The sequence below is a fragment of the Quercus robur genome, chromosome 8 (assembly GCF_932294415.1).
Source record: "Quercus robur chromosome 8, dhQueRobu3.1, whole genome shotgun sequence".
In the NCBI taxonomy this organism is placed as follows: domain Eukaryota; kingdom Viridiplantae; phylum Streptophyta; class Magnoliopsida; order Fagales; family Fagaceae; genus Quercus; species Quercus robur.
Window position 1 is genome coordinate 62,998,098 of NC_065541.1, and position 25,340 is coordinate 63,023,437.

The following is a 25,340-nucleotide window of genomic DNA, read 5'->3' on the forward strand; positions in this document are numbered from 1 at the left end:
CGGTTATCCGGCGGTGACTTTTTCGTGGTGATTTACATATATTATCCGGTCATTCTCATCCCTGGAGTTTTTTCCGCAGGAAATGAGATGACCCCCCTTCTAATTAGTTTACCTTTCCTTTTATACTAGCCTACGTTTATTGTCCCTCGTCCACGTGTAGGGTCAATTTTTCCAGGATTGATATTTGTCCCGTCAATCTAATCCCAGAATTGTTGGGGATGGTTAATAAAGCCTAAAAATCAGGTACTGTCAGGTGCAATGTCATACCAACGAAGGGTATTAGGGACTATTTCCCCGAGATATTTTCTGATCTTTTAAGTTTGCTTGTATGCCACTTTCATCAATGAGACTTTGGGTCTGCCGAGGACTAAGCTGTCCTCGGCTGTATCTTCGGGCCACTTTGAGCCCTGGCCTCCTTCAGTTTGGGGCCTGTGGACTCCCCATAAGCGAGCGGGCTGAGCCCACAAACTATTGTGCCCCACATATATATAAGAGCATCTCCAGCAGGTTAGACAAATTTTTGTGCTGTTTGGACAATCAACAGTGACATTTATCTTTTGCCTATCCACTTTTTAAATTTTTATTTTGTAATCAAATTTATTCTTTTTTAATATTTATTTTTTCTTTTTCTATTCATTCTCAACAATTATATTTTTCAACAAAAAGTGTTACATCCACAATATTTTTTGCAATACTTTCACAAGAATCATAACAAAATCTTATATGAAAAGTTGTTACTAGTTCTAATTTGAACCCATTACTGAAATTATATTTTTACTCATCAATATTAGCTAATTATTTAAAATTTATTGTGAAAATATTGTGAAAATATTCTGGTAATATTTTTAAATTGTGATTTCTAATTCTTTGCCTTTTTTTCCTCCATACGTTTCCTTTTCCTTTTTTTTTTTTTTTTTTCCTCTTGTATTTTGTCCACCACACACGTATACATTATTTTGTCCACATCCTCTCCTTTTTCTTTTTCTTTACTTCCACCGCACCTCATTCTTTCATTCTTTCCTCTTTTATTTTTCCTTTACTTCCACTTGATGATTCCAGAAGCTCTCCGGCTCTCTCAAATTTTTTTTTCCACTTGATTCCAGAAGCTCTCCACAAACCACTGCTGACGCTATACACTTTTGCTTCTTGACTTATATGAAGCAAATTGCTCGCGGACCTGAACTGAACATTGAGAAGCCTCACGACCTTGAAGTCATTGGATACGGAATCGAATCCGAACCCAACACTGTGGGTTCGGTCTTTCTTCGTCTTCCTCTTCTTCTTCTTTCTTTCTGTCTTTCTGCGTGTTTATGGTTGTTTGGCCGTGGGTTTGGCCGTGGGTTTGTGCTATTTGATTTCTGTAGTTTTGGATTGTGGTTTGTGTTTTGGGTAATGATTTTTTTGTGTGTTCTTTGGGTTGATTTCTCATGGGTATGGGTTGGTTATGATTTCTCTATTCTTTGGGTTGATTTCTCACGGAGAGGGCAGAGCAGAGAGAAGAGATGGGAGGCGTGAGGTTAGGCGTTGAGAGAACTGAATAAATTCATGGGTATTTCCGTAATTTTATCTTCAGCAATCGTAACACATCAAAACGCGTAGTGCGCGTTTTCATTTATGGACCCTCAAAGGTCCATAAAATTTCCGCGTTTAGTACGTGTTTTTGGCCTATGCCCAAAACGTAACTTTTATCAAAAAGTTACGTTTTGGACTTAACCAAACACAATTTTAGACCTAACTTTTTTCAAAAAGCTCTTTTTAGAGCTCAAAACGTGGAAACAAACGGGCACTAAATTGAACTCAATTTTGAGAAATTTGAGAACTCAATCTTGTTATATTGAACGTGAACCTCTAAGTGAATGCGGAGGCAGTATTTATACCTTTATGGGCATGTGCTTAACCTAGTAGCCATTATGGCTACCCTCTAACTATATATAGATGGATGTGATTGGTCTACACCTACTACGCTACGCTGGTCTGGATGTTCTTTTCCATTGGTTGGGAACCTTACCAGGAAATAGGTCAGGTCGCATTAAAATGATAAGGAGTAGACCTTAGTGGAGGTTGTTGGAGCAATTAATACAATTATGATTGATGTGGACCTTAATGCAACCTTTTAATGATGGTAAGGAGATGGTACCATCGTTATGATCTGTAGTATTTTTGTGCGGTCTTGTTATGTGATATAATTTTGATACCCTTACTCTTTTATTGACTATCCACATTATGATCGATAGTATTATTTGTGCGGATCTCACTACGTGAAATTACTTCAGTACCCTTACTCAAAATTTTTTTTTTTGACGTCGACCCTTACTCAATTTTTGACCACCCACAATAGGTAAAAGAGAAAAATTGAGAATTTTTTTTGTTAATTTTACACCTTATTTAAAAAATCATTGAATTTTTAGATGAGTGTCAATTTCATCCTTAACTTTCAATTTGAATAATTAATCCATAAACTTTAGGTTTATGATAAATTAAAAATATTTGTAAGTATTTAGGACTTTAATTAGACAATATGCACATATAATAATAATATTTTCAATAAATTCCTATATATAAAAAAAACTAAACTCATCAATAATTTGATAGGATAAGATTCTGCCATGTGAATTTTTTCTTATAGAATGAAAGTGTATTTTTTTAGTTAAATAGTCACATAACTAAATTTTAAGAAGTGAACTTAAGGAATTAAGGAACAATACCTAAAGTACTGTATCTAAGTTTTATTCTTAATGTACACGATTGAGTTCATCCTCCCACCAAAAATGTAAATGAGAAGTGTATGTACTTTTTACTAGAACTAGGAAAAATTCTCCTTCACATTCTTACGTCTCTCTTTTTTGTCAGAGTGATAGGACTCTTAGGATGCGTTTGATTGGAGGTGAAATAGGGAGGATGAAAAATTTTGGAGAGAAAATAGGAAGGAAAACTTTTTTAGAGTATGTTTGGTTGGGTGGGGAGGAAGGAAAATAAATGGTAAGGTTCCGGTGTTTTCTCTCCTGGCCCACTAAAAAGTTTTCTTTTCAAAATAGAGAGAAAACTGAGAGGAAGAAACTCATGAAATGAGCTTCTAAAAATACCCTTAAAATTCACCTTCAAGTCTCCAATGTGTTGGCTTTTTTTTTTTTTTTCTCCCTTTGTTATTTTTCGTTGATTTTTTTTTCTTTGTAATTGACGTGATGGTTTTTATTTTTAATTATTATTTTTTTCTTTTCTTTTGTTTGAACGTAGCTTCTTTTCTTTTCTTCTTTTTATTTTCTTCGACTTTTTCTGGATGTGTAGCTTTTTTTTTCCTCGTATGTTTATTTTCTCATTAATTTTATTTTATTTTGAAAACATTTTGTTATGCTTTTTTTTTAATACTTTAATTAGTGTCTATTAATACATAAATTTTTTTAAAAAATATAATGAGTTATCTTTTATTTTATTTAATAGAAACATAATGGTCAATTTATACAAATTTTATTTTCAACAAAACAAAAAAAAATTTCCATTCATCCACTTTTTCACCCTTCCAACCAAACACAAATGAAGAAAATTAAAATTTTTTTTATCCCCTCACTTTTCTATCATCTTTGCATTTTCTATCCTCCGAATCAAACGGCCCCTAAGGGCACTAATGGAGGAAGGGAAAATATAGGCATGGGCGCATGGCTACTGTCTACTTGTTTCTGCACAGACCTTATCATTATCAAATGCTACGCACAAGACAAGCAAGGTTAGTACTTAGTGAGGACCAAGACTACACTCCTCCAATCGTCATAAAAATCAAAGTAATTGTTTGATCAAAGACAATGACTGAAGCGAGGAGGAGGAGAGTGTGGAATGTGGACAATTCTAAGATAGACCCACCTTTTCCTTTTCCTTTATTGCTTTTCCAAACTTTCCAGTACCTCGTCAATGGTATTGGTCCCCCACAAAGGACGAGAAAAAGAAAAACTCTCTCTTCAAGCACAGCCCCTCTACTGTACTCTCTCAACACCGTCATCATGCATGTACTGACATATTTTGAGCAGGATACGAAAAAATGTCACAATAATATTAAATTAATACGTGAATTCACACATGACCCACCATAATTTTTAATCTAAATATTTAACTGCGTTAATTTAGGAATGTTGTAAAATTATTGTGAAGTTTGGTTGTGTCTATAACAGTACTCGTATAGTATGTTATTACAGTAAAGAAAGTTTTCAACTTGGCCTATATTATAAAAGGCATTGTGATAGGGTGCCTTGACTTACTAGGAACTAGTAAACGGTGGATGAAAAGGGTCTCAGCTAAGCTTCAGGTAATGCTTTTGTTGACGGTGATTCTGATATAAGCTATTTTTGCTCTGGTGTTTATAACAATCTGAAAGATTGTGTGTCTATTTGTTGTCAGTATGATGACTATTGATATGATTAAGCAAATTTTTGATGTGGGGTTTTGTCTTTTTTTTTTTTGGTAAAGTTATTTACTTTTATTTGTTTATAGGTTTTTAAGTAATGTGTTTTTTGTTGATAAATCGAAATTAAGGAAATAGGGGTCCTTATGTGAAAAATTCTTGTTGGTTCATTTGTCCTCAGTTTATGTTTTACATCATTATACTCTCCAAATTTATTTGTAATGTTATTTTTAATTTGACAAATGAAACAAAGTATATGATTTTAGATAGAATAGAATGAACGAAAAGAATAATTGTGGCCGATTCTAACTAATTCTTTGAGTTTTTGTTGTTGTAAATTAAGTATGTGTTGGATGCAATGAACTCAAATGATATATGATTTACATCTTAACTTTGTGAGCAATACTCAAAGCTCAATTTATGGTTGGTGAACTAAGGGACTTTGAGGTTTTTATTTGATGAAATTCTTCATATTGGTTATTTGCATTTTCAGAGGCGACTTAAAACAGTTTCTACCCTTTTTTGTGTGCCATTTTTGCACTTGATATTTGACACATTGAACTGCATCTCTAATGTTTTTCAGAAATAAAAATGAGTGCCTACAATACATTGGAGCATATTCTAAGGGAAGTACTTGAAGTGCTCAAGACTCTGCAGGAGGATTGGGTGACAAGATCTCAATTCATTAAGGAATTGCGAGGGGTTGTTGAATCTGTGGAAAGTTTGAGAGGTAATTTGTGCTTTCACAGTTTCATGGCCTTTCAAAAGATTATTATTATTTTTTTGGGGATAAGATTCTGTTAAAGACTGTTGCTTATGGTGTTTGCCAACTTTTGAAACATACTTAATCAATAAATCTTCCAGGATTTGCAATTGAAGATACAATTGGTGGGAATGGAAAGATTCCATTCTATATCCCATAAAATTTTTATGCACAGATCCATCCACTAGAATGGTTCATGTTAAAAAAGGGAAACTTCTTGATCTCAGGAATCCTAAAACTGCTTGACCTTCATGCTGTGAAAGAACACATAGTTGGCTTGTAAAAAAAAAGTTCCAATTGAAAGGGTTGTCAGGTGGCATTTAAGGTGTGCTCTAGTTGTCATTAATTGATCTTATGATAATATTAGCAAGAAAGCCTGCCAAAGAATCACGGCTGCTGTTGAACCTGTTTGGCTTGTGAGCTGTGTGTAGAGGACGGGGGATCATTTGATAAAATAACCTATGTTGTTTGATCCAAGATGGCTATGTATCACCACTGAGCCATGACTATGTAGTGGCCATGGTTTTCTTTAAGATGTTAAAAATGTTAGTTTTGAATTTACTAATGTTTACATCAGCACATACCTTTTGGCCCATATTTATTGGATAATCGATACTCAGTTGGACCTTTGAATGTGAAGAGCGGGCTGGCAGCTGACATTATAGTCGAGCAGATGGTGTGGTAAAAATAGGACTTTTGTTTTTGTTTGTTTGTTTTTTTTTAAAGCATGTGTGATTGGTTTTGTATGACTAATAATTAAATTACTTTTCTTTTTATTTGGAAAATTGAGCACCATCTTCTTCTCGCTCTTAGAACTTCTTATTTTTTATTTAATTAATAAGATATTTTATTTATTATAAAAAAGGAGAGCTCAAGCTTCCTTAAAGAATTATAAAAAAGTTCTCTTAATATCTTGCGTCAATTTCTTGTCATCTACAAAAGTCCTATGAATACTCTCTCTCCAAATGTTCTGCATGATACAATGAGGATTTGCTTGCCACACAACCTGGTTTCAATGACAGCGAAATGCTCCTCTCTGACCTTTCCATGAAAACATCAAGTCTATCACCTGCCTTGGCATCACCCATATCACTCCAAAAGCTGTAAATGCAACAGACCACAACGAGCTATAGGACAATGAAGAAGCAGATGCTCTTACTACACTTGCATGTAATACATTTATTAACAACCACCATCTTCCTCTCAATATGATTATCCAAGATTGTTGTCCATGCAAAGAAAGCCACCATAGTAGATACCTTGCTACCCCCCCCCCCCCCCCCCCCCCCCCCCCCACCTTTCTAAGGGAATGCAGATACAGGCTTGTCTCAAACACTCATAATAGGATCATATGGTAAACTGCCCTATTGGTACTAGTCCAAAATTTCATGACCTGCTAAGGACATTCCAACTGGCACAAGGGTAGTTATACCTGTAAAGGAACTGGTATGTGGGATTGAGGCAGTTTTTAGAAGTTACAAAGCAGCAACATTGTGACAACTGTCATTCAGGACCAAGGAAAGAGAGACAAGTGGAAGGAACAAGTGTCAACCTCAAGTATAATAGAGCTCATTATTAAGAAAAGGACACCATTCTCTACTGACAAACTTGCTAATATAGAGATCATAGTCTTCTCTTGAATTGTTAGTTCCTTAGGATATTCTCTCGTAGATCATAGGGCTTTAGAATGTGTTCATGCTTGTAACTGCTTCCTTGTAATCTTGTTACACTGTTTATATTGTTTATGCAAGTTTATTTGACTTTGATTCATGTTTTTAGCTGTTAGACTTGTTTGATCCATAGTGCATTATCTGATTTGATGTTTAGAATCTTTATTTACACTGTGATCTGTTCACTGCTTTGTATATTTTACCTTCAAAATGTTTACTGCTTAGATTGATTAGGCTTTGAATTGCTCTGTTTACAATCAGATTTAGTGTGATCCTGAATAACTTAGTAACATGGAATCCAATGGCATTTGATCTTACTTAGAAGCTTAGTGTGGTAACTTATAATTTTATTTACTTGCATTTCCTTCTTCAAGCATGGACATTCCTCTTAATTGAGACAATACCGAACCACATCCCTTTAAACATGAAGTCAAATAATCCATCACAATTCATAATCAATCAATTCGACACTTGGAAAAAGGCATTGAACTACCTGAAATCACTTCAAATAGATCAAAATTAAAATAATCTCAAACACGCCCTTTCTCATCTAGAGTCCAAAATAAGCAATCTTCATTTCTTTTGAAATCTTCCTGGAATAAAGTAGACCCATTGATTCAATCACTCCTATCTCCCAATTTAGAAAGTCCCTAAGGAACTTAAGTTGCATATGTAGAATTCCCAACCTATGTATCTACTGTGTTATAGACAAAACTTGTCTCAAATTATCTTGAGGTTCTTTTGAATGTTGGTCTTGGTGAGGAAGCTTCACCTCCATGTGCATAGAGATAGGAAATTCTTAGCTGCTTGGCACGCTAATACCCCCACCCAAAAAAAATTATCTCCCTATATGCAGGCGGGGCATTAAGAGGATCCATCTTTTCTAACTTGAAATATGATGGTTGGGTTAGGGTTGATGTAGTTTGGTCCCCAGAGAAAAAAGAAAAGAGGAAGATTCATGCTACAAAGATTGTCAGATTAAGCATATTTTAATGAGTTCTGTAGGTTTTTAGCACCATATAAATCTTTGTCTTCATTGTTTGCTTTGTCTCCTTAAGCCGAAAGAGACATGTAACCTATAGTAAAGATCATCAAATTAAATAAATTTTCTTTTTGGTTTCTTTTTTCACTACATTTCATTTGTTGAGTCATCATAAATTTTTTAAGTCTTATTTATATGAAGAATAATGCTTGCCATTAGGTAAAATTTTTATGATTAACAACTTAAATTAATGACTTGGCTCAAACAGGTGCAGCAGTGGAACCGTTTGGGTCATTTGTGTCTAATCTCTTCACAAGATGGAGTGACATGGATATTTCTATCAATTTACCCAAGGGTGGATATATTTCATATGTTGAAAATGACCGCAAACAAAGCTTATCAAAAAAAGAAAAAAAAAGAAGAAAAAGACTGCAAAATTTTTTTTCTAGAAGATTTACAAAAAGCTATGCTGGGAGGTAATTTACTTTTGAGTTCAAGCATTTTTCGTTTTGCCCCCCTCTCCCTTTCTCTTGAATGCTTGTATTCTTGCCTCATTACTTTAGCATAGAAGTTTCAGAAAATCCATGTTTCTTATATCTTGACAATCTCTCTTGTTTGTTTGTTAACTTTAATTATTTCTTTATTGTAATTACTTATCTCTAGTGCATGTATTGAAACACATGCTCTTGCAATCAGGACAATTTGTGATAAGGGCAGAAGGTATTTATGAATCCTGGAAATTATAAAAAAGAAAATTATGTTTGAACTGTAACATAAAATGCAAATTGGGGAATTTCAGTCCTTGTACTTATCTTCACCTTTTGCAATTTTTTTCTTCCAGAATTCTTATTTAGCATGTCAGTCCAGTTGTGAAAGTTTAGTTTCTGTGTAGTTTGTAATAATGTTATACAGTAGACACTGATGGCCATTTTTCCAGGTTGTAATTGAAAGTGTGCAAGATTCTATGAGTGGCTTTTATATGACATTGGAAATATATCATTCCATTGTATTGGACATTGCATTTAACTAGTAAACTAATTGCATCTAAAGGATCATTGTTGGGAGTTGGAACTTAAAGAAATGACTTTTTTTATTTTTTCATCATTTTTTTTTTCATTCCTCATGCATGTGCTTATGTCTTTGTTTTATCTGTCTTTAAAAAAAAGTTCTTTTAGAAACTATGAAGACAAATCTATGAATGGTGTCAGAGCGTTCTTTCTATAATCTTTGAAAATTTAGAACCTAGGGACCAGGGTTTGTGTATGATGCATTGATGCTTAATCAAAGTGGCCTTCTAATAATCTTTTCGAAATTGGATGCTTCAGTTCCATTTGTATTGCCTCTTCGAACTCCAGAGATTTTCTTTAAAGTTTGAAACTCAGTAGTACTTTTTTGTTATGGGAAAGTGAAAGGAGCATAAATGCATGAGGTAATGCAAGCTTACAAAATTTTTACGGGTTCAACATTGTTCTTCTTTGTTTGATTATTCTTCATTACAATGCCTCTTTCTTCATTCATAACAGTTTTGATCTGCAGGTCGATGGCAGATGGTGCAATTAATCCGTGGGAGTGTTCCAATTCTAAAATGCAAGAGTAGCCACTATGGCTTCTCTTGTGATATATCAATCGATAACCTAGAGAGCCAAATGAAGTCAAAACTCTTGTTGTGGATCAGTGAGATAGATGGGCGCTTTCGTGACATGGTTTTACTGGTATGTTCTTGTAGCAATCTGATACTTGCTGTTGTGGGATCAGCTATAGTATTTGATGCGTTCTTTCTAGTATGTGTAGGTCAAGGAATGGGCAAAAGCACATGAGATAAATGATGCGACTCCAATAAGTGGGACTTTCAATTCATACTCTCTTTGTTTGCTTGTGATCTTCCATTTTCAGGTAATTCTTGAATCTTGATCATTATTTGTCAAGTCCCAAACCTGATCAGGGTCTAGAGAGCATGAGGTAACTACTTGGTCAATCTGTATAAGTATCTATGTCTATATAATTTTTCAAATTATCTAATCCATAAATATTAGTCTGTTCAATTGGAGACAATCCATAACAAAATTAAATAAAAATTGAACCATTACTCTAAAATTCATGTCACAACTGTCAGAGCTCTAATCCCAATTACAAAACATCAGACTAACAAAAAGAAAGTTCCATCAACAAAAGACATACTCCCTAGAGTCCAAATCACTCATGGACCAGTATTACATCAAATCCCAAAATATGATATCCTCGAAAATCCGAAGGAAATAATCCTCAAGTTCATAATTTAAAACCGTCAACATATAAAACCCTCAAGATCAATAAAAATAGACTGCAACTTCCTTCATCCAGGGAACCTCTAATCTGTGAGTGCCTCTAAGTATCTGAAATGAGGGGATAAAAAGGGGTGAGATAACTCAATAAATGGAATTTACTAACATGGGGTGTGGGGATGAGCCATTTCCAAAAATAGTACATTTTTAACAAAATCACAACTTTTCAATCATTCAAGATTTCAAAAGCAATTATTTCATAAAATAATAGTGGGAAAACATATCTCACTGCTTCAAAATGGTCACAAAAATGTGTCATATAACAATACAATATTTTACTGAGAGCAGTAACATCATGACATATCAAATATAATCACATTAAAAATTCGTCCCTAGGCCTTTCTACTTGTGGTCAATGTTTACACCCCTTAATAGGGTTGTGCAATAGCAAGTTCTCAAGACAATGTTTCAAAAATTTTTTGCAAAGTATTCATAATCACTTTTCTCAAAATATCATGAGTAAAATTGAGCAAAATATTTCTCAAGGAAACGCAAAGGAAACTTAAACCATATGATTTTATAAAATTTCACACTTTTAAAATGTCTCATCCACACATACATAGTTATATAAAATTTAGCTTGTCCCACAATATTTTCAAACAAACAAGGAATCAAGGCTTTTAATAATATCCACATCAAATATTTAGAGAGTAAGAAACAAGTTGTATACATAAATATAAATATTTTTTCATTATAACCATAGTTTGATAGTCAAAACTATTTTTGGGATAACCCCCACATTAAGAAATATTGCTTACCTTAAGCTTCCTGCAAAACCAACAACTGGGTGCTCCAAAAGTCACTGGCTAGAGCCTATAAGGTTGAATTCAAAGGTACCTTAACATACATGACAAAGCATTGTAATATTAACTACTACCATGAAATAGTGTGCTAGTAACTAAGGCACCCTAGTCACCTAGTGCTGATTTTTCTGCTATAAATGAGAATCAAGTTATACTGTAATTCTCATGGTCCTAATTACATTATGAAAATAGTTCCTCCAATTTTCCTTTTATCCATATTCCTTTAACAAACCCAAACAACTAATTGAACTCTAAAATTCACCACTAAGTCTAGGTTTCACAATCCCATCTCAAGACTTCTCAAAACCAAGCCCTCTACATCAAAATTTAACCAATTTAACTTCAAGAGGAATTGCAAAACCAGCCCAAGGCTGGTTGGTTAGTGCTTAAACAGCCAATCAACTCTGACCCTTGAAATCTTATACTCCCCTTGCACCACTTAATATACTTGATAAATTGATAAAGTGGAATCTTGAACCAAATATTTTTGTGTAGAGAACCTTCTGCTGATATATATTCAATTGACAAGTCCAATTACATAACAACATTAGGCACTTTAGTTGATTACACAATGACAATTTCGAACTAACCACACCTTCTCATCAGTTAGTATACAAGATTAGTGTGTGTATTCCTTACCCATAACATACCAAATATAATTCAGCCCTTATCATGTGCAACCTGCAGTAGATAATTGTAATTCCTAGGGCAATTACAAATCTGATTTAAAGGTCAGTGTTTAATATATAAGCCGAAAGCCTCAAACACATGATTCCCATATCTTATATTTAAGTAAGAAAGTGGATTTCTCATCTCCATGGACCCACCCATATATCTATGAACATCACCCAACAGAAACTATTCTAAATCAAAGATGCCCAAGAGACTAACATTAGATTCCATTGACTTACCCCAACGGAACTAACATCAAATGATTTCTAACTTTCCCAAAGACAAGGCGATAAAAGCATTGCTAGAAAACTTCAATTGACTTGCCTCAATGACGTCAACCATTCTTGTTTCTCCAAGATTCAGCTAGGCATTTGGTTGGGTCACATGTTGTATAAATTCTGAATTGAGGGAAAGGTTGTGTTGGCTATAGAGTGAAGGAGAACAAATGTGGTGACAAGTGTGGGGAAGTTGTTTTGGCTACAGAGGGTAGGGAAAACAATCTGGTGACACCAGGTAGAGGAAAAATAATATGATAACTAGTGTTTGGTTCCATTGCTAAAATTGCCTAAGATCATTCTCACTTTCTATCTCTATAAGCCCACTTAAATAACTTTCCCCCTTGTATACTTGGTCCTTTGGGCTAATTGTCCCATCCAATTTCCTTACCCATGTAAATACGAAATGAACTTTTGGAAAACATTTTATTTTTTATAAATAACCTCTTTTTTTGGTCATTGTGCATGTAGGCTTACTAACATGTTCATAAAATTATAATTTCTCTCGTTAGGGTGTGCACCACTTAATATTGATAATTGATTAAGATGATTAAATTGCAGGGTGTTACATTATCTTGTAATGTTTAAAATTTGAAGGAGATTTACTTGCTTCTCTGTGGAATGCATTTAAGATGTTTGCTTTGGACCTGGTTTGCCAAAAACTTTTGGGATATCATGCTGTTGCATCAAACTTATTCCTTTTATGATTAAAATGTCTTGTCATGTTTTGAGACGCCAATATATTCTTCTTCCTACTTACATATTTTTATTTATGTATATATATTCTTGAGTTGGTTTAGTTTCCTGTCTTTGGTTCTATGCATTTTGAAATTTACTTATTCAGTTATGAGTTCTGACAATTGGTAGGAAGATTTAATTTTCTTTATCACTGTTTTCTTTTAGACATGTGAGCCTGTGATTTTACCACCTCTTAAAGATATATATGATGGAAATGTTGCTGATGATCTTCGAGGTATCTTTCATCTTTCATCTTTAATCTTAAGCACAAAACATCGATGTCATTCTGGATTCTTAGAGTGGTGGAGATGTAAGCTGGGTTATACTCTTTTCTCTGAAAACATTAATTTCTTTTTCTATTTTGTGTGCTGCTAATGTTGTTTTTTTTGGGGGGGGGGGGGGGGGGTGTTTTAGAAGGCCATTGCGAAAATTTAAAAAGAAAAAGAAAAAGACTATTTTGTTTGCCTCACTTATAATAGGATTTTCTAAAGACAGGAGACATGATCAGGTCAAATAGGTTCTAAGGAACGTATATTTATGTCCAAGGTTCATATGACTCACGTTCTTTCGCTCTGTGCTTTGGGTTTGGTGTTTCTAATTGTTATATTGCCACATTTACACTTTAGTGGTGTGGTCGAAACGTCATGGAACTGGGGTTTTTGTTTACTCTTCTATTATCAAATCCATACGATTGGTTTGGCGAAGTACTAGGGTAAGTGGGGCATAGATAATAAAACTAGTTCTAGTATTCTTGAAAGAGAGGTAAATGGTAATCTAAAAGGTGCAGTTTACGAAGAAGGGGAGCCATCTAGAATCAGATTGTTTTGTCCTAACATAGATATTGAAGTTAAATTAATCACCATATTGGTTTATGAAAGCAGAAATCTTGTCTCAATTTAATTGATATTTAACTTAACTTTAATGTTCTTTGGTAACAGAATTTGTAGTTTTAAAGATTGTGCTATATGACCCATGTGACGGTTGTTGGGAGTACCAAATGGCATCATGTCATGATTAATTAGGAATAGATTAGAACAAATATTTATGATATAATGAAAACACTGATTAGCCAGCGTTCGTTTTTCTTCAAAAATATCCATATCTATAGATGGGATGAGTCAAACTGATTATCTACATTTGTCAGTGATGGAATTGAAACATTGTGTTAGAGAGAAGTCACCTACCTAGCAGAATGAAACATTTGGAAAATGAAAGAGGGAAAAGTCTGAGTTCAATTAATGGTATTGGATTGCTTCCTTGCTTTTTGGGGGGTTTCTGGAAGTTACAGTGACATAGCTATGGGTTATTTCTTTCCTTATCAAAATTGGAGGATTGACCAACTTGGCTATAATGGATGTGCGGGATAGATGCATTATTTTGAGTTCATTACAGGTTCTTTAAAACAATTGTTTCTTTTTTTGGGGAGGAGGAGGAGGAGGATGAGGGGGGGGGGGGGGGGGGGGGTAGTGATGTTATATATCAAGGGATCCAATTCTCTTCATACCATTTATATTCAATGCCTCTTGTCACCAATTTGCATTGCATTGCTGTATTTCAACATGCTTTGTGCAGGCGAGAGAACTGTTGCAGAGAGACATATGGAAGAAGCATGTGCTGCTAACATAAGAAGGTTCAGACAAGTCAGACGAGTTAATCATAGTTCTTTGTCTGAACTTTTCATTTCATTCCTTGAAAAGGTGATAATTTCTGTCATGCTTTCTACCTTAACGAAGAATCTTGGTTGTAGACATTTATATGGTTTGAGATATATTTGATTAACCGTATATATCTAGAGTATAAATTCATTTTAAAATGCTGATTATGTGTTTCGGGCAACACGCCTTATTGGATTGGGTTTCTTATGTAGTTGGAATAATTTAGGATTTCATTTTAGTTTGAGTTCAAATAGGAATGTTAAATGACTGATTGTTCCAAAAGCTTAAACTATTGGGATATGGTAAATTTAATCATTTAACCACACAATTCTAACAAGGGATTAGTATTTTAGATTGTTATCTGTTGAGTTTTATGGGACATGATCTTTTATTCCTGGAAGCTCTATAAAAAGGCTTCAGATGGTTTATTTTATTATAGTGACAATTGATCAATAATATTTCAGTTTGGAGGTTTCCAAATTGTTGTGTGCTGATTCCTAACAGCTTAAGTACTGATGCCTAAGTTTTCTTGCTTGGTGCTGATTCTAGGCAACCCCAAGTGTTGATTCTTAGGTTTATCCTTTTAATTTTTTATTCTTTTATTTTCCTCTTGATTTTCCTGCATCATTATGCCCCAGAATCAGATGTTTATATACTTGGGAAGTGCCCTTTTCTATAATAGTTTGTTGAAGTCTCCCTGGTATCTTCCCCATATCTTATTCTGAGGTTAGAATGGCTGCTATGGCATTATATGTACTTCCTAATGATATTGATTATAATTCTTTTTTTTTTTGGGGGGGGGGGGGGGGGGGGGGGGCAGTTTTCTAACATAGGTTTCAAGGCCTCAAATGAAGGAATTCGTACCTATACAGGAAAGTGGGAGCTCAGGGGCAATACAAGATGTTTGCGCAAAACTAGGCCAATATTGGTAACTCTCTCTCTCTACACACATGCACATTATTGTCAACTCTCACACTTCATACAATACTATTATTACTGTTGCACTGCTACTGATTTAATTATTGGCACTGTTGATGGCTGGTTAGATTGAGGATCCTTTTGATCAGCAAGAAAATTCCGCGAGGGCTGTTTGCAAAAGTGGAATGGCAAGGATAACTAAAGCATTTGAGATGAGTTCGGTTATTTTATCTTCTCAGAATGAGGATTTTCTGCTTGCCAGACTTTTTCGACCACAAGTATCACAGGATATTATTGCCAGGGCAGGTCTTAGGAATCCAGCTTCTAATGTTGGGGGCTACCATACCCACCTAACACGTCCACAAGTGTACAGGAATGTGAAATTACAGTCAGAAACTCAGACCCAATTTCAGAACTTGAGGCTAGAAAGCTGTTCTTACAATCCAATCAAGACAGAAACTTTGAACATGAATGAACAATATCAGTCAAAAACTTGGAACCAATTTCAGAACTTGAGGTTAGAAAGCTGTTCTAACAATCCAAACTTGACAGGAACTGCCACGGCACATCACCATCAAGGCCAGCACAGGTGGAGACCAAAATCTGATAGATAGGTTTCTCCAGCTTTTGATTATTTAAATGGATTTTTACAGCTGCTCTGATATCATGTTAAATTACCGATTGTCCCAAAAGTTTAAGCTATTAGGAAAAGTGAGTTTAATCACTTAACCATAATTCTAATAGGTTTGATTGCCTATTCATAAATGTTTTCATATGTTCGACCATTATTATTATTTAATGGAAAAGTTTGGACCTCTTTAAACTTATAAAAACATATTTGTCAAGGTTCTTATAACTCAATTGGTTGGCACTTAGCACCTTATGAAATTTTCAATGAAGACATCCTGGGGTTCAAATCACCTTATCAATTGAGGGAAAAAAAAAAGAAAAAACAAGGAGAGACTAACCAATTTAAGGCAACATGGTGCCCCATCATATTGATATTATGGTGCAAAATTATGATTGTGGGATCAATTTAAAGGAGGACTTTATTAAATGCATTTACAAATGTAAGTTCAACAATCCCCCCACCCAAATCCAAAAAAAAAACCAAGCTTCTTTCTTCTTCCCACTACATCACATGTTGTATTCCTAACTTGGTTCCTCTTTTTTTTTTTTTTGGGGGTGGGGGGGGGGTTTGTTTAGTTAAAGTAGAAACGATTCTTATTTTTAATTCCATAAAAAAAAATCTTATTTTTAATTATATTTTTTTTATGCCAAAAAAATGGACCAAAGTTAGTAATACAAAATGTCATCCAAGTAATATATATATTTAACAAAACTTTCTTAAAATTCTATCGACAGTAATTAATGCGAAATCATGTGTTCCAACAAAAAAAAAAATGGCATTAAATGAGAACTGAGAAGTGTTTGTTTTACTAGATAAGAAAATTCTCCTCCATATTCCCATGTCTCTATTTTTCTTCAGAGCGTGAGGACTGAGGAGTACTAATGGAAGAAAGGGAAATAGGCATGGCTAGTAGCTACTGGCTGCTTGATTCTGCACCGGCATTATTAACAAATGCCATGCACAAGAAAAAGCAAGGTTTTAGTACAATGAGAATGAGGGGTGGTGAAGACCAAGACTTCACTCCCAAGTCTCCCACCATCATCAAAATCAAAAGTCTTTGTTTAATCAAAGTCATTATTTCCAAGTCCACCAATGACGGAGGAGGAGAGTGTGGACAACCCAACAAATATTATTCTTTGTTACCCACCTTTTCCTTTTCCGTACCTCGTTAAAGGCCCCACAAAAGCTGGAAAAAAAAAACCCCTCTCACTAAGCAAAGCCCTTCTACTATACACTCTACAACTCTATCATGGTATGTACTATGTACTAATATATTATTGTAAATAAAGTTCTTAACTTGGTTTGCCTTATAAAAGGCAATGTGATAGCGTAGCTTAGGATTCCTTGGGAGTTCTAGACCTATTCCTAGTAAAGGTGGTAGGAAAAAGTCTCAGTGAAGCTTTCAGGTAATGGTTTTGTTGATGATGATTCTGATATAGTATATATATTTTTGTTCTGGTGTATATAACAATCAGAAAGATTTGTGTATTTATTTGTTGTTAGTTTAATTATTTTTTATATGAATAAGCAATTTTTTGATGTGGGATTTTGTTTTTTGTTTTTTTTTTTTTTTTGGTACAGTTATTTTATTTGATTTGTTTATCGGTTTTTAAGTAATGTGTTTTTAGTGGATGAATTGAAAATGAGAAAATAGGGGTCCTTGCGTAAAAATTCTTGTTAGTTCATTTGTCCTCAGTTTATGTTTTACATGATCAGACCTAGAATGATCATCCCCAAATCTGTGTAATGTTATTTTTCATTCTATAAATCTAAAGTATATGTTAGATGCAATGAACTTTGCTATAGTGACAAAGTGATATACGACTTACATCTTAACTTTATGAGCAATACTCAAAGCTTAATTTATGGTTGGCACCAAGGGACTTTTGAGTCTTTGCTTTATGAAATTCTTCATATTGGAATAAGGTGTTACCATTTTCAGGTGTGTCTTTAACGGTTTCTGCCTTGTGTTATTTGCCATTATTGCACTTGAATTTTGACACATTGATCTGCATCGCTAATGTTTTTTCAGAAATAAAAATGAGTGCCAATAGTACATTGGAGCATATACTCGAGGAAATACTTGAAGTGCTAAAGCCCAAGCAGGAGGATTTGGCGACACGGGCTCAAGTCATTAGTGAACTACGAAGAGTCGTTGAATCTGTGCAAAGTTTGAGAGGTAATCTGTACTTTCATGGTTCTGTCAAAATAATTTTTTTTTTAATAATTAAAATCAGTAAAACTTCCATGATTTGCAATTGAAGATATAAGTTGCTGGGAATGGTAGGATTCCATTCTATATCCCATAAAAATTTATGCACAGATCCATCCATTGGAAGGGTTCACTGCTCATGTTAAAAGAGGGAAGCTTTTTGATATCTGGAATTATGATACTGGTTGACTTTCATACTATGAAAAAACATATAGTTGACTTGTAAAAAAAATTTCCAATTCAATGGGCTGTAAGGTGGCATTTAAGGTGTGTTCTAGTTTCCATTAATTGATCTATGATATATATTTAGTAAGAAAGCCTGCCAAAGAATCATGGCTGCTGTTCAACCTGTTTGGGTTGTGGGCTTTGTGTAGAGGGCGGGGGGAGCATTTGATAAAATTTAACCTATGGTATTTGCTCTGAGATGACTATATATCATCACTGGCCAGTACATTGGAGGGATTTGTGATCAAATTTAACCTAGTGGCCATGGTTTTCTTTAAGATTTTGAAATGCTGTAGCATTGAATTCACTAATATTTACATGAGCACAAACTGTTTGGCTCATATCTATTGGATACTTGGTTGGGTCTTAGAATGTGAAGAGGGAGCTGGCAGCTGGCAATATAGTTCTGCAGGTGGCGTGGCACATTGGAGGGTTTTTTGAGCATGAGTGACTGGTTTTATGCGACTAATAATTAAGTGACTTTTCTTTTTATTTGGAAAATTAAGCACTTTCTTCTCTTGGCTCTTTGAACTTTTTATTTTTCAATAAATAAGATATTTTATTATATGAAAGGAGAGCCCATAATGATGAGCTTCGTTAAAAAAATTACAAATGGACAGCCATATGGTCCAAAAACTCAACTAAATAGTTACGTGAAACCCCCTCAATTATAGTGCGATATTCAAACAAAGTTCTCATAAAACTACTCTTAATATTCTGTGTCAATTTCTCTTCATCTTCAAAATTCCTATAGTTTCTCTCTCTCCAAGTGGTCCACATAATATAATGAGGACTAGCTTGCCACACAGCCAGTTTTGACCAACTAAACACTCGTCTCCATGAAAACATCAAGTCTATCACCCACCTTGGCATCACCCATATCACTCCAAATGCTAAAAATGCAAAGTACCACAACTACACTTGCACATTATACACTCATTAACAGCCACCATCTTCCTCTTAACATGATTATCCTAGGTTGTTGTCCACATAAAGAAAGCCACCTTATGAGGTACCTTGCTACCCCACACACCTTTCTAAGGATATGCAGATGCACATGTCTCAAACTCTCATAATAGAATCATAACCTAGACCTCCTTGTTGGTATTAATCCAAAATTTCCTGGCTTGCTAAGGACATTCCAAGTGGCACAACAGGGAAGTTAAACCTGTGAAGGCATGAGTACATGGAAAATGACCTGGGGGCAAATGTAGCAGATCCCATGGCAGTTATTGACCCATATAAGTGTATGAAATAGAGAAACATAGATGCAGTTTTTAAAAGTTACAAAGTAGCATCCGATATTGTGACAAGTGTTTTTCAAGCTCAGGGAAAGAAAGACACTTGGAAGGAACAACTGTCAATTTTCATCTAGCCTCAAGTATAAATGAGGGCTGATTCTCTAGAAAAGGACACCATTATTCACTGATAAACTTGCTTATACAGAGACCATATCATTCCTTGTAATATTAGTTCCTTAGGAGATTCTCTTGTAGCTCATAGGGCTTAAAAGGTGTTCATGCTTGTAAGCGCTTTCTTGTAATCTTGTTACTCAATTTAGTCTTGTTTATGCAAGTTTATTTTAGTTAGATTCAAGTTTTTAGTTGTTAGTTGTTAGTTCTGTTTCATCCACAATGCTTTATCTTCAATTTGATTGGATGTTTAGAATGTTTACTTAGGTTATGATATGTTCACTGCTTTGCATATTTTACCTTCAAACTGTTTACTGCTTAGATTGATTAGACTTCGAATTGCTCTGTTTGGAATCGAGTTTAGTGTGATCATGAATAGCCTAGTTACTTGGAATCCAATGGCACCTGATTTTACTAAAAGTTTTGTCCTTGTACATAGTTCCTTAGAATATAATTTATTTGCTTTCTATAGTTCATTGTTACCTGCATTTCATCCTTCGAGCCTAAAAGGTCTCCCTCACCCCTTCTAGCTCCCAATCTTGAAAGTCCCCAAGGAACTTAAGATGCATATTTAGAATTCCCGACCTATATGTCTACTGTGTTATAGACGAAACTAGTTTCAAATTATCTTGAGATTCTGTCTCAATGACATTTTTTTTATTTTTCTGGAACCTAACTTCTTTTGAATGTTGGTCTTGGTGAGGAAGCTTCATCTCCATGTGCATAGAGATAGGAATTCCTTAAAGGGGATCCATCTTTTCTAACTTGATACAGGATGGCTGGGCTAGAGTTGTTGTAGTTTGGTCCCCATAGAAAAAAGGTAAAGATGATGTTTTATGCTACAAAGACTTCTGTAGGTTTTTAGCACCATATAAATATTTGTCTTCATTGTTTTCCTTTTTTTTCCCTCAATCCGAGACAAGAAACCTATAGTAAATATCATCAGATTAAGCGAATTTTCTTTCTGGTTTCTTCTTTCTCTGCATTTCATTTGTTGAGTCATCATGAACTCTTTTTTTTTGAGAAAAAGTCATCATGAACTTTTATGTCTTATTTACATGAGGAATAATTCTTGCCATTAGTTAAAAATTTTTATGATTAACAGCATAAATTAATGACCTGGCTCAAACAGGGGCAACAGTGGAGCCATTTGGGTCATTTGTGTCCAATCTGTTCACAAAATGGGGTGACGTGGATATCTCTATCAATTTACCCAAGGAGGGTGGATATATTTCATATGTTGAAAGTGACTGCAAACAAAGATTACTTGTGGATTTGCAAAATCCTTTGAGAGGTAATTTGCTTTGAGTTCAAGCATTTTTCGTTTCCCCCACCTCTCTGTCTCTCTCTCTTAGGCATAGAAGTTTCAAAAAATCCATTGTTCTCATATTTTGACAATCTCTCTTGCACATTTGTTAACTTAAAATTTTGCTTATTGTAATTGCTTGTCTCCAGTGCATGTCTCGAAATACATGTTCTCGCAATTGGGACACTTAATGATATGGGCCAAAAGTATTTATGAATCCTGGAACTTATCTTAAAATAAAAAGAAAGATTATGTATAAAGCTGGATATGAACTGTAATTTATATAAAGTGCAAATTGGGAAACTTCAGTCAGTGTACCATCTTCACGTTTTGCAATTTTTTTTTACAGAATTTAGTCAAACTTTATTTAGCATGCAGACCAGTTCTGAAAGCTTAGTGTCTCTGTAGTTTGTAATTATGTTGTACAACAAACATTCATGATCATTTTTCCAGTTTGTAATAGAAAATGTGCAAGATTCTTTTTTTTTAAGAAATATGTGCGAGATTCTTTGAGTGGCTGTTTTCATCAATTTGTTTCATTCCTCATGCACGCGCTTAAATCTTTATTGTATCCATTTTTGAAAAAAAAAGGCATTTGGAAATTGTGAAGACAAGGACACATAATCTGTGGATGGTGTCAGAGTGGTCTCTCTATGATCTTTGAAAATTTAGACCCCAGGGTTTATATGATGCTTAATCAAAGTGGCCTTCTAATAATCTTTTGAAATGGATACTTTGGTTCTATTTGTATTGCCTTCTCAAACTCCAGAGTTTTTTTTTTTTTTTTTTTTTTTTTTAAGTTTTAAATTTAGTTTTACTTTTTTGTTATGAAAGTGCTGGGTATATACGTGTGAGTGAAGTCCCACGTTGAATAATAATGAAAAGAGTGAGTGGTTAATATAACATAGTTGGCCTCAAACTCATAAGTTTAAGCTTTTGGGTTAAGTGGCATCTCAATATGTTTCATTAATGACTCAATTGGAGGTTCTCCAAGGTGTTTATTTTCCAACTGAAAGTGATAAGAGCATAATGCATGATGTAATGCAAGCTTAATTTTTACTGGTTCAACATTGTTCTTATTTGTTTGATTATTCTTCATTATGATGCCTCTTTCATTTCATAATAGTTTTGATCTGCAGGTCAATGGCAGATGGTGCAATTAATCCCTGCAAAAGTTCCAATTCTAAAATGTGAGAGTAGGCACAAGATTGTCTCTTGTGATATATCAATTGATAACTTGAATGGCCAAATGAAGTCCAAACTCTTTTTGTGGATCAGTGAGATAGATGGGCGCTTTCGTGACATGATTTTACTGGTATGTTCTTGTAGCAATCTGATATTTGCCATTGTTTGGCATATGATGCATTGTTTCTAGTTTGTGTAGGTCAAGGAATGGGCAAAGGCACGTGACATAAATGATCCAATTAATGGGACTCTCAACTCATACTCTCTCAGTTTGCTTGTGATATTCCATTTTCAGGTAATTCTTTATAATTATTTCTTGTATAAGTTATAAAAGGTTTAAAATTCGAAGAGATTTACTTTTTGCTCCATGTAATGCATCCAAAATGTTTGCTTTGGACTTGGTTTGCTTAATGTTATTAAAATAAAATAAAATAAGTATTATACTGTTGCATAAGTCTTGTTCCTTTTATGATTAAAATATGTTGTCATGTTATGAGACGCCAGAATATGTTCTTCTTCCTATCTATATATTTTGATTTATGTATATATATTCTTGGGTTGGTCTGGTTTCCTATCTTCACTTCCATGCATTTTGAAATTTACTGATTCAGTTCTGACAAGAGGTAGGAAGATTTAATTTTCTTTCAGACATGTGAACCTGCAATTTTTCCACCTCTTAAAGATATATACGCTGGAAATGTTGCTGATGATCTTCAAGGTAATTTTCATCTTTAATCATAAGCACAAAACATCTATGTTGTTTTGGAATCTTACAGTGGTGGAGACATAAACTGAGTTGTACTCTTTTCTCTGAATACATTAATTTCTTTTCTATTTTGCATGCTGTTATTATTTTTTTGGGGGGGGGGGGGGGGGGTGGTTGTGATTTAGAAGGCCAATTACAGTTTTTTTAAAAAAAAAAATAAAAAAATGCTATTTTGTTTGCCTTGCACTTATAGTAATATTGTCTAAAGACATGGCATGGAATCGGGTCAACTAGGTTCTAAGGAACATATTCCTACGTCCTAGGTTCATATGAATCATTTTCTTTCTCTCTATGTTTGGGTTTGGTGTTTCTAAATTTTATATAGCCACACTTACACTTTAGTGGTGTGGTCCAAAGGTCATGGAACCGGGGTTTTTGTTTCCTCTTCTATTATCAAAGCCATATGATTGGTTTGGCTGAGTGCTAGGGTAATTGAGGCTTAGATAATAATATTAATGCTAGTATTCTTAAAAGATACCTAAATGATAATTCAACGGTGCAGTTTACTTGGAAGAGGAGCCATCTAGCATTAGATTGTCTTGTCATAACATAGATATTGAAGTTATATTAAACATCATATAGGTTTATGAAAGCAGATTTCTCATCTCAATTTAATTTGAATTTTTAGTTAAATTTAATGTTCTTTGGTAGAAGAATTTGTAGATAAATATTGTGTTGATTATATGACCCATGTGACGGTTGTTGGGATAAATCAAACTGATTATATACATGTGCCAATGATGTAATTGAAACAAAGTGTTTGAGAACAAAACATTTGGAAAATGAAATAGGGAAAAATATGAGTTCAATTAATGGTATTGTGAGTGGACCAAGTTGGCCCATACTAGGCGCGGGCCGAGGACTATTAATCCTTGGCCCGGTCCACAGGTGATAGGTTCGAGTTGAACTAACGTGTAAGCCATCAGCTTACTATTAAGGAACCTGCCAGCCGAGCACAGACCTTGATGCTTGGTTCAAAGTTACAAGGGAATCATCGTGGCGACGGAGCCAAAGGGGACCCACTCCCTGGTGTGGGATTTGATAAGCTGGAACAGCGGCTTAAACTCAAAGGGCCACTTAAACCTGGTGAATGGCAAGACTCATGCACAAGTGGAATATATACCCATGATTACTATCCCACTGATGGAAGAGTATAAAAGGACGGGGATTCAAAGGAAAAGGGGTTGGAATATTTTTCCAGGGAGAGAAAAGGAGAGACATTCTTAACTAGAATTGGGAAAAGGTGATCCAGCTCGGGACACCTAAAGAGAACCTCGGCCACCTGAGATCCTCCTTGGGTTGTCAGGCATTCAGTCATCAACCACCGTTCAATAACCTTGCTCTACCAGACACCAACTAGGTTCCTCCTTGGACCTCCCATTTGGGCTATACCCTTAACCAGCACACAAATTAATTGGGTTCCAAGCCCAACGATCCCAACATCGTTGTGGTCTGCACCACCACAGTATTGGATTGCAACCTTGCTTTTTGGGGTTTCTGGAAAATAGGAGGATTTTGATTTATTGGAGGATTGACCAACTTGGCTGTAATGGATTTGTAGGATAGATGCATTATTTTGAGTTCATGACAGGTTCTCTAAAACAACTTTTTTTTTGGGGGGGGGTGGAGGGGGGAGATGAATGTTATTTCAGGGGATCCTATTCTCTTATGCCCTTTGTCTTTAATTTGCATTGCTGGGTTGAGCGCTTTCTTTTTTGGTTTAATCATGTTTGTTTGTAGAACTCGAGACTATCACTAAAAAAACTTACCTATTGAAATAATCTGTTGAATCAAAGTAGCAGTTGACCCAGGAGGAATATAGTCATGGAACCTGTATTTCAACATGCCTCATGCAGGTCTGAGAACTGTTGCAGAGAGAAATATTGCTGAAGCATGTGCTGCTAACATAAGAAAGTTCAGACAAGACAAATTCAGACGAGTTAATAACAGTTCTTTGTCTGAACTTTTCATTTCGTTCCTTGCAAAGGTAATCATTTCTGTCATGCTTTCTACCTTAAAGAAGAATCTTGGTTGTAGACATTTATATGGTGTTTATCAAATTTCAAGATATATTTGACCTCTGTATTATGTGATTAACGCTACATATCTGGATTATAAATTTATTATAAAATGTTGATTATGTACCAGATGTTCTTATACTTGGAAAGTGCCCTTTTCTTGTAATAGTTTGTTGAAGTTTGCCTGGTATCTTCCCCATCTCTTAAGGGATGACTGCTATGGCATCATATTCACTTCCTAATGCTATTGATTAGAGATTTTTTTTTTTGGGTGGGGGTGGGGGGCAGTTTTCTGACATCGGTTTCAAGGCCTCAGAGCTAGGAATTTGTACCTATACAGGAAAGTGGGAGTATATAAGCTGGGTGCGCAAAACTAGTGCGATATTGGTAACTCTCTC

The 25,340-nt window shown here is 34.8% G+C and overlaps 2 protein-coding genes and 1 long non-coding RNA gene across 16 annotated transcripts in view; 2 read left to right on the forward strand and 1 right to left on the reverse strand.

Moving 5' to 3' along the window:
- The first annotated feature begins 4,115 nt into the window (after window positions 1-4,115).
- Window positions 4,116-9,698, forward strand: LOC126697569 (protein HESO1-like). 2 transcript variants are annotated; one of them, XM_050394633.1, is made up of 4 exons: window positions 4,116-4,294; window positions 4,974-5,120; window positions 9,342-9,517; window positions 9,588-9,698. In XM_050394633.1, exons 2-4 carry the CDS (start codon window positions 4,982-4,984, stop codon window positions 9,594-9,596), a joined length of 324 nt encoding a protein of 107 aa, XP_050250590.1. In that variant the 5' UTR covers window positions 4,116-4,294; window positions 4,974-4,981; the 3' UTR covers window positions 9,597-9,698. The 2 variants fall into 2 exon arrangements, with proteins under 2 accessions (XP_050250590.1, XP_050250589.1); XM_050394632.1 differs by lacking the exons at window positions 9,342-9,517; window positions 9,588-9,698 and adding exons at window positions 8,074-8,281; window positions 9,131-9,214 and having other exon boundaries at window positions 4,128-4,294.
- Window positions 9,699-9,861: 163 nt separating this feature from the next.
- LOC126697570 (uncharacterized) lies at window positions 9,862-12,148 on the reverse strand. Its single transcript, XR_007646221.1, has 2 exons — window positions 10,885-12,148; window positions 9,862-10,177 (listed from the first exon to the last, which is right to left on the reverse strand). It is a non-coding gene; the product is annotated as an uncharacterized LOC126697570 (long non-coding RNA).
- Window positions 12,149-14,073: 1,925 nt separating this feature from the next.
- Window positions 14,074-25,340, forward strand: part of LOC126697563 (protein HESO1-like) — a 50,787-nt gene continuing 39,520 nt past the window's right edge. Inside the window, exons 1-8 of one of the 13 annotated variants that reach the window (XM_050394604.1) lie at window positions 16,896-17,070; window positions 17,851-17,997; window positions 20,800-20,961; window positions 22,113-22,288; window positions 22,358-22,453; window positions 22,807-22,876; window positions 24,781-24,911; window positions 25,231-25,329. In XM_050394604.1, the coding sequence (XP_050250561.1) occupies window positions 16,911-17,070; window positions 17,851-17,997; window positions 20,800-20,961; window positions 22,113-22,288; window positions 22,358-22,453; window positions 22,807-22,876; window positions 24,781-24,911; window positions 25,231-25,329 (1,041 nt within the window). In that variant the 5' untranslated portion in view covers window positions 16,896-16,910. The other 12 variants (XM_050394603.1, XM_050394602.1, XM_050394606.1 and 9 more) reach the window with 12 other exon arrangements.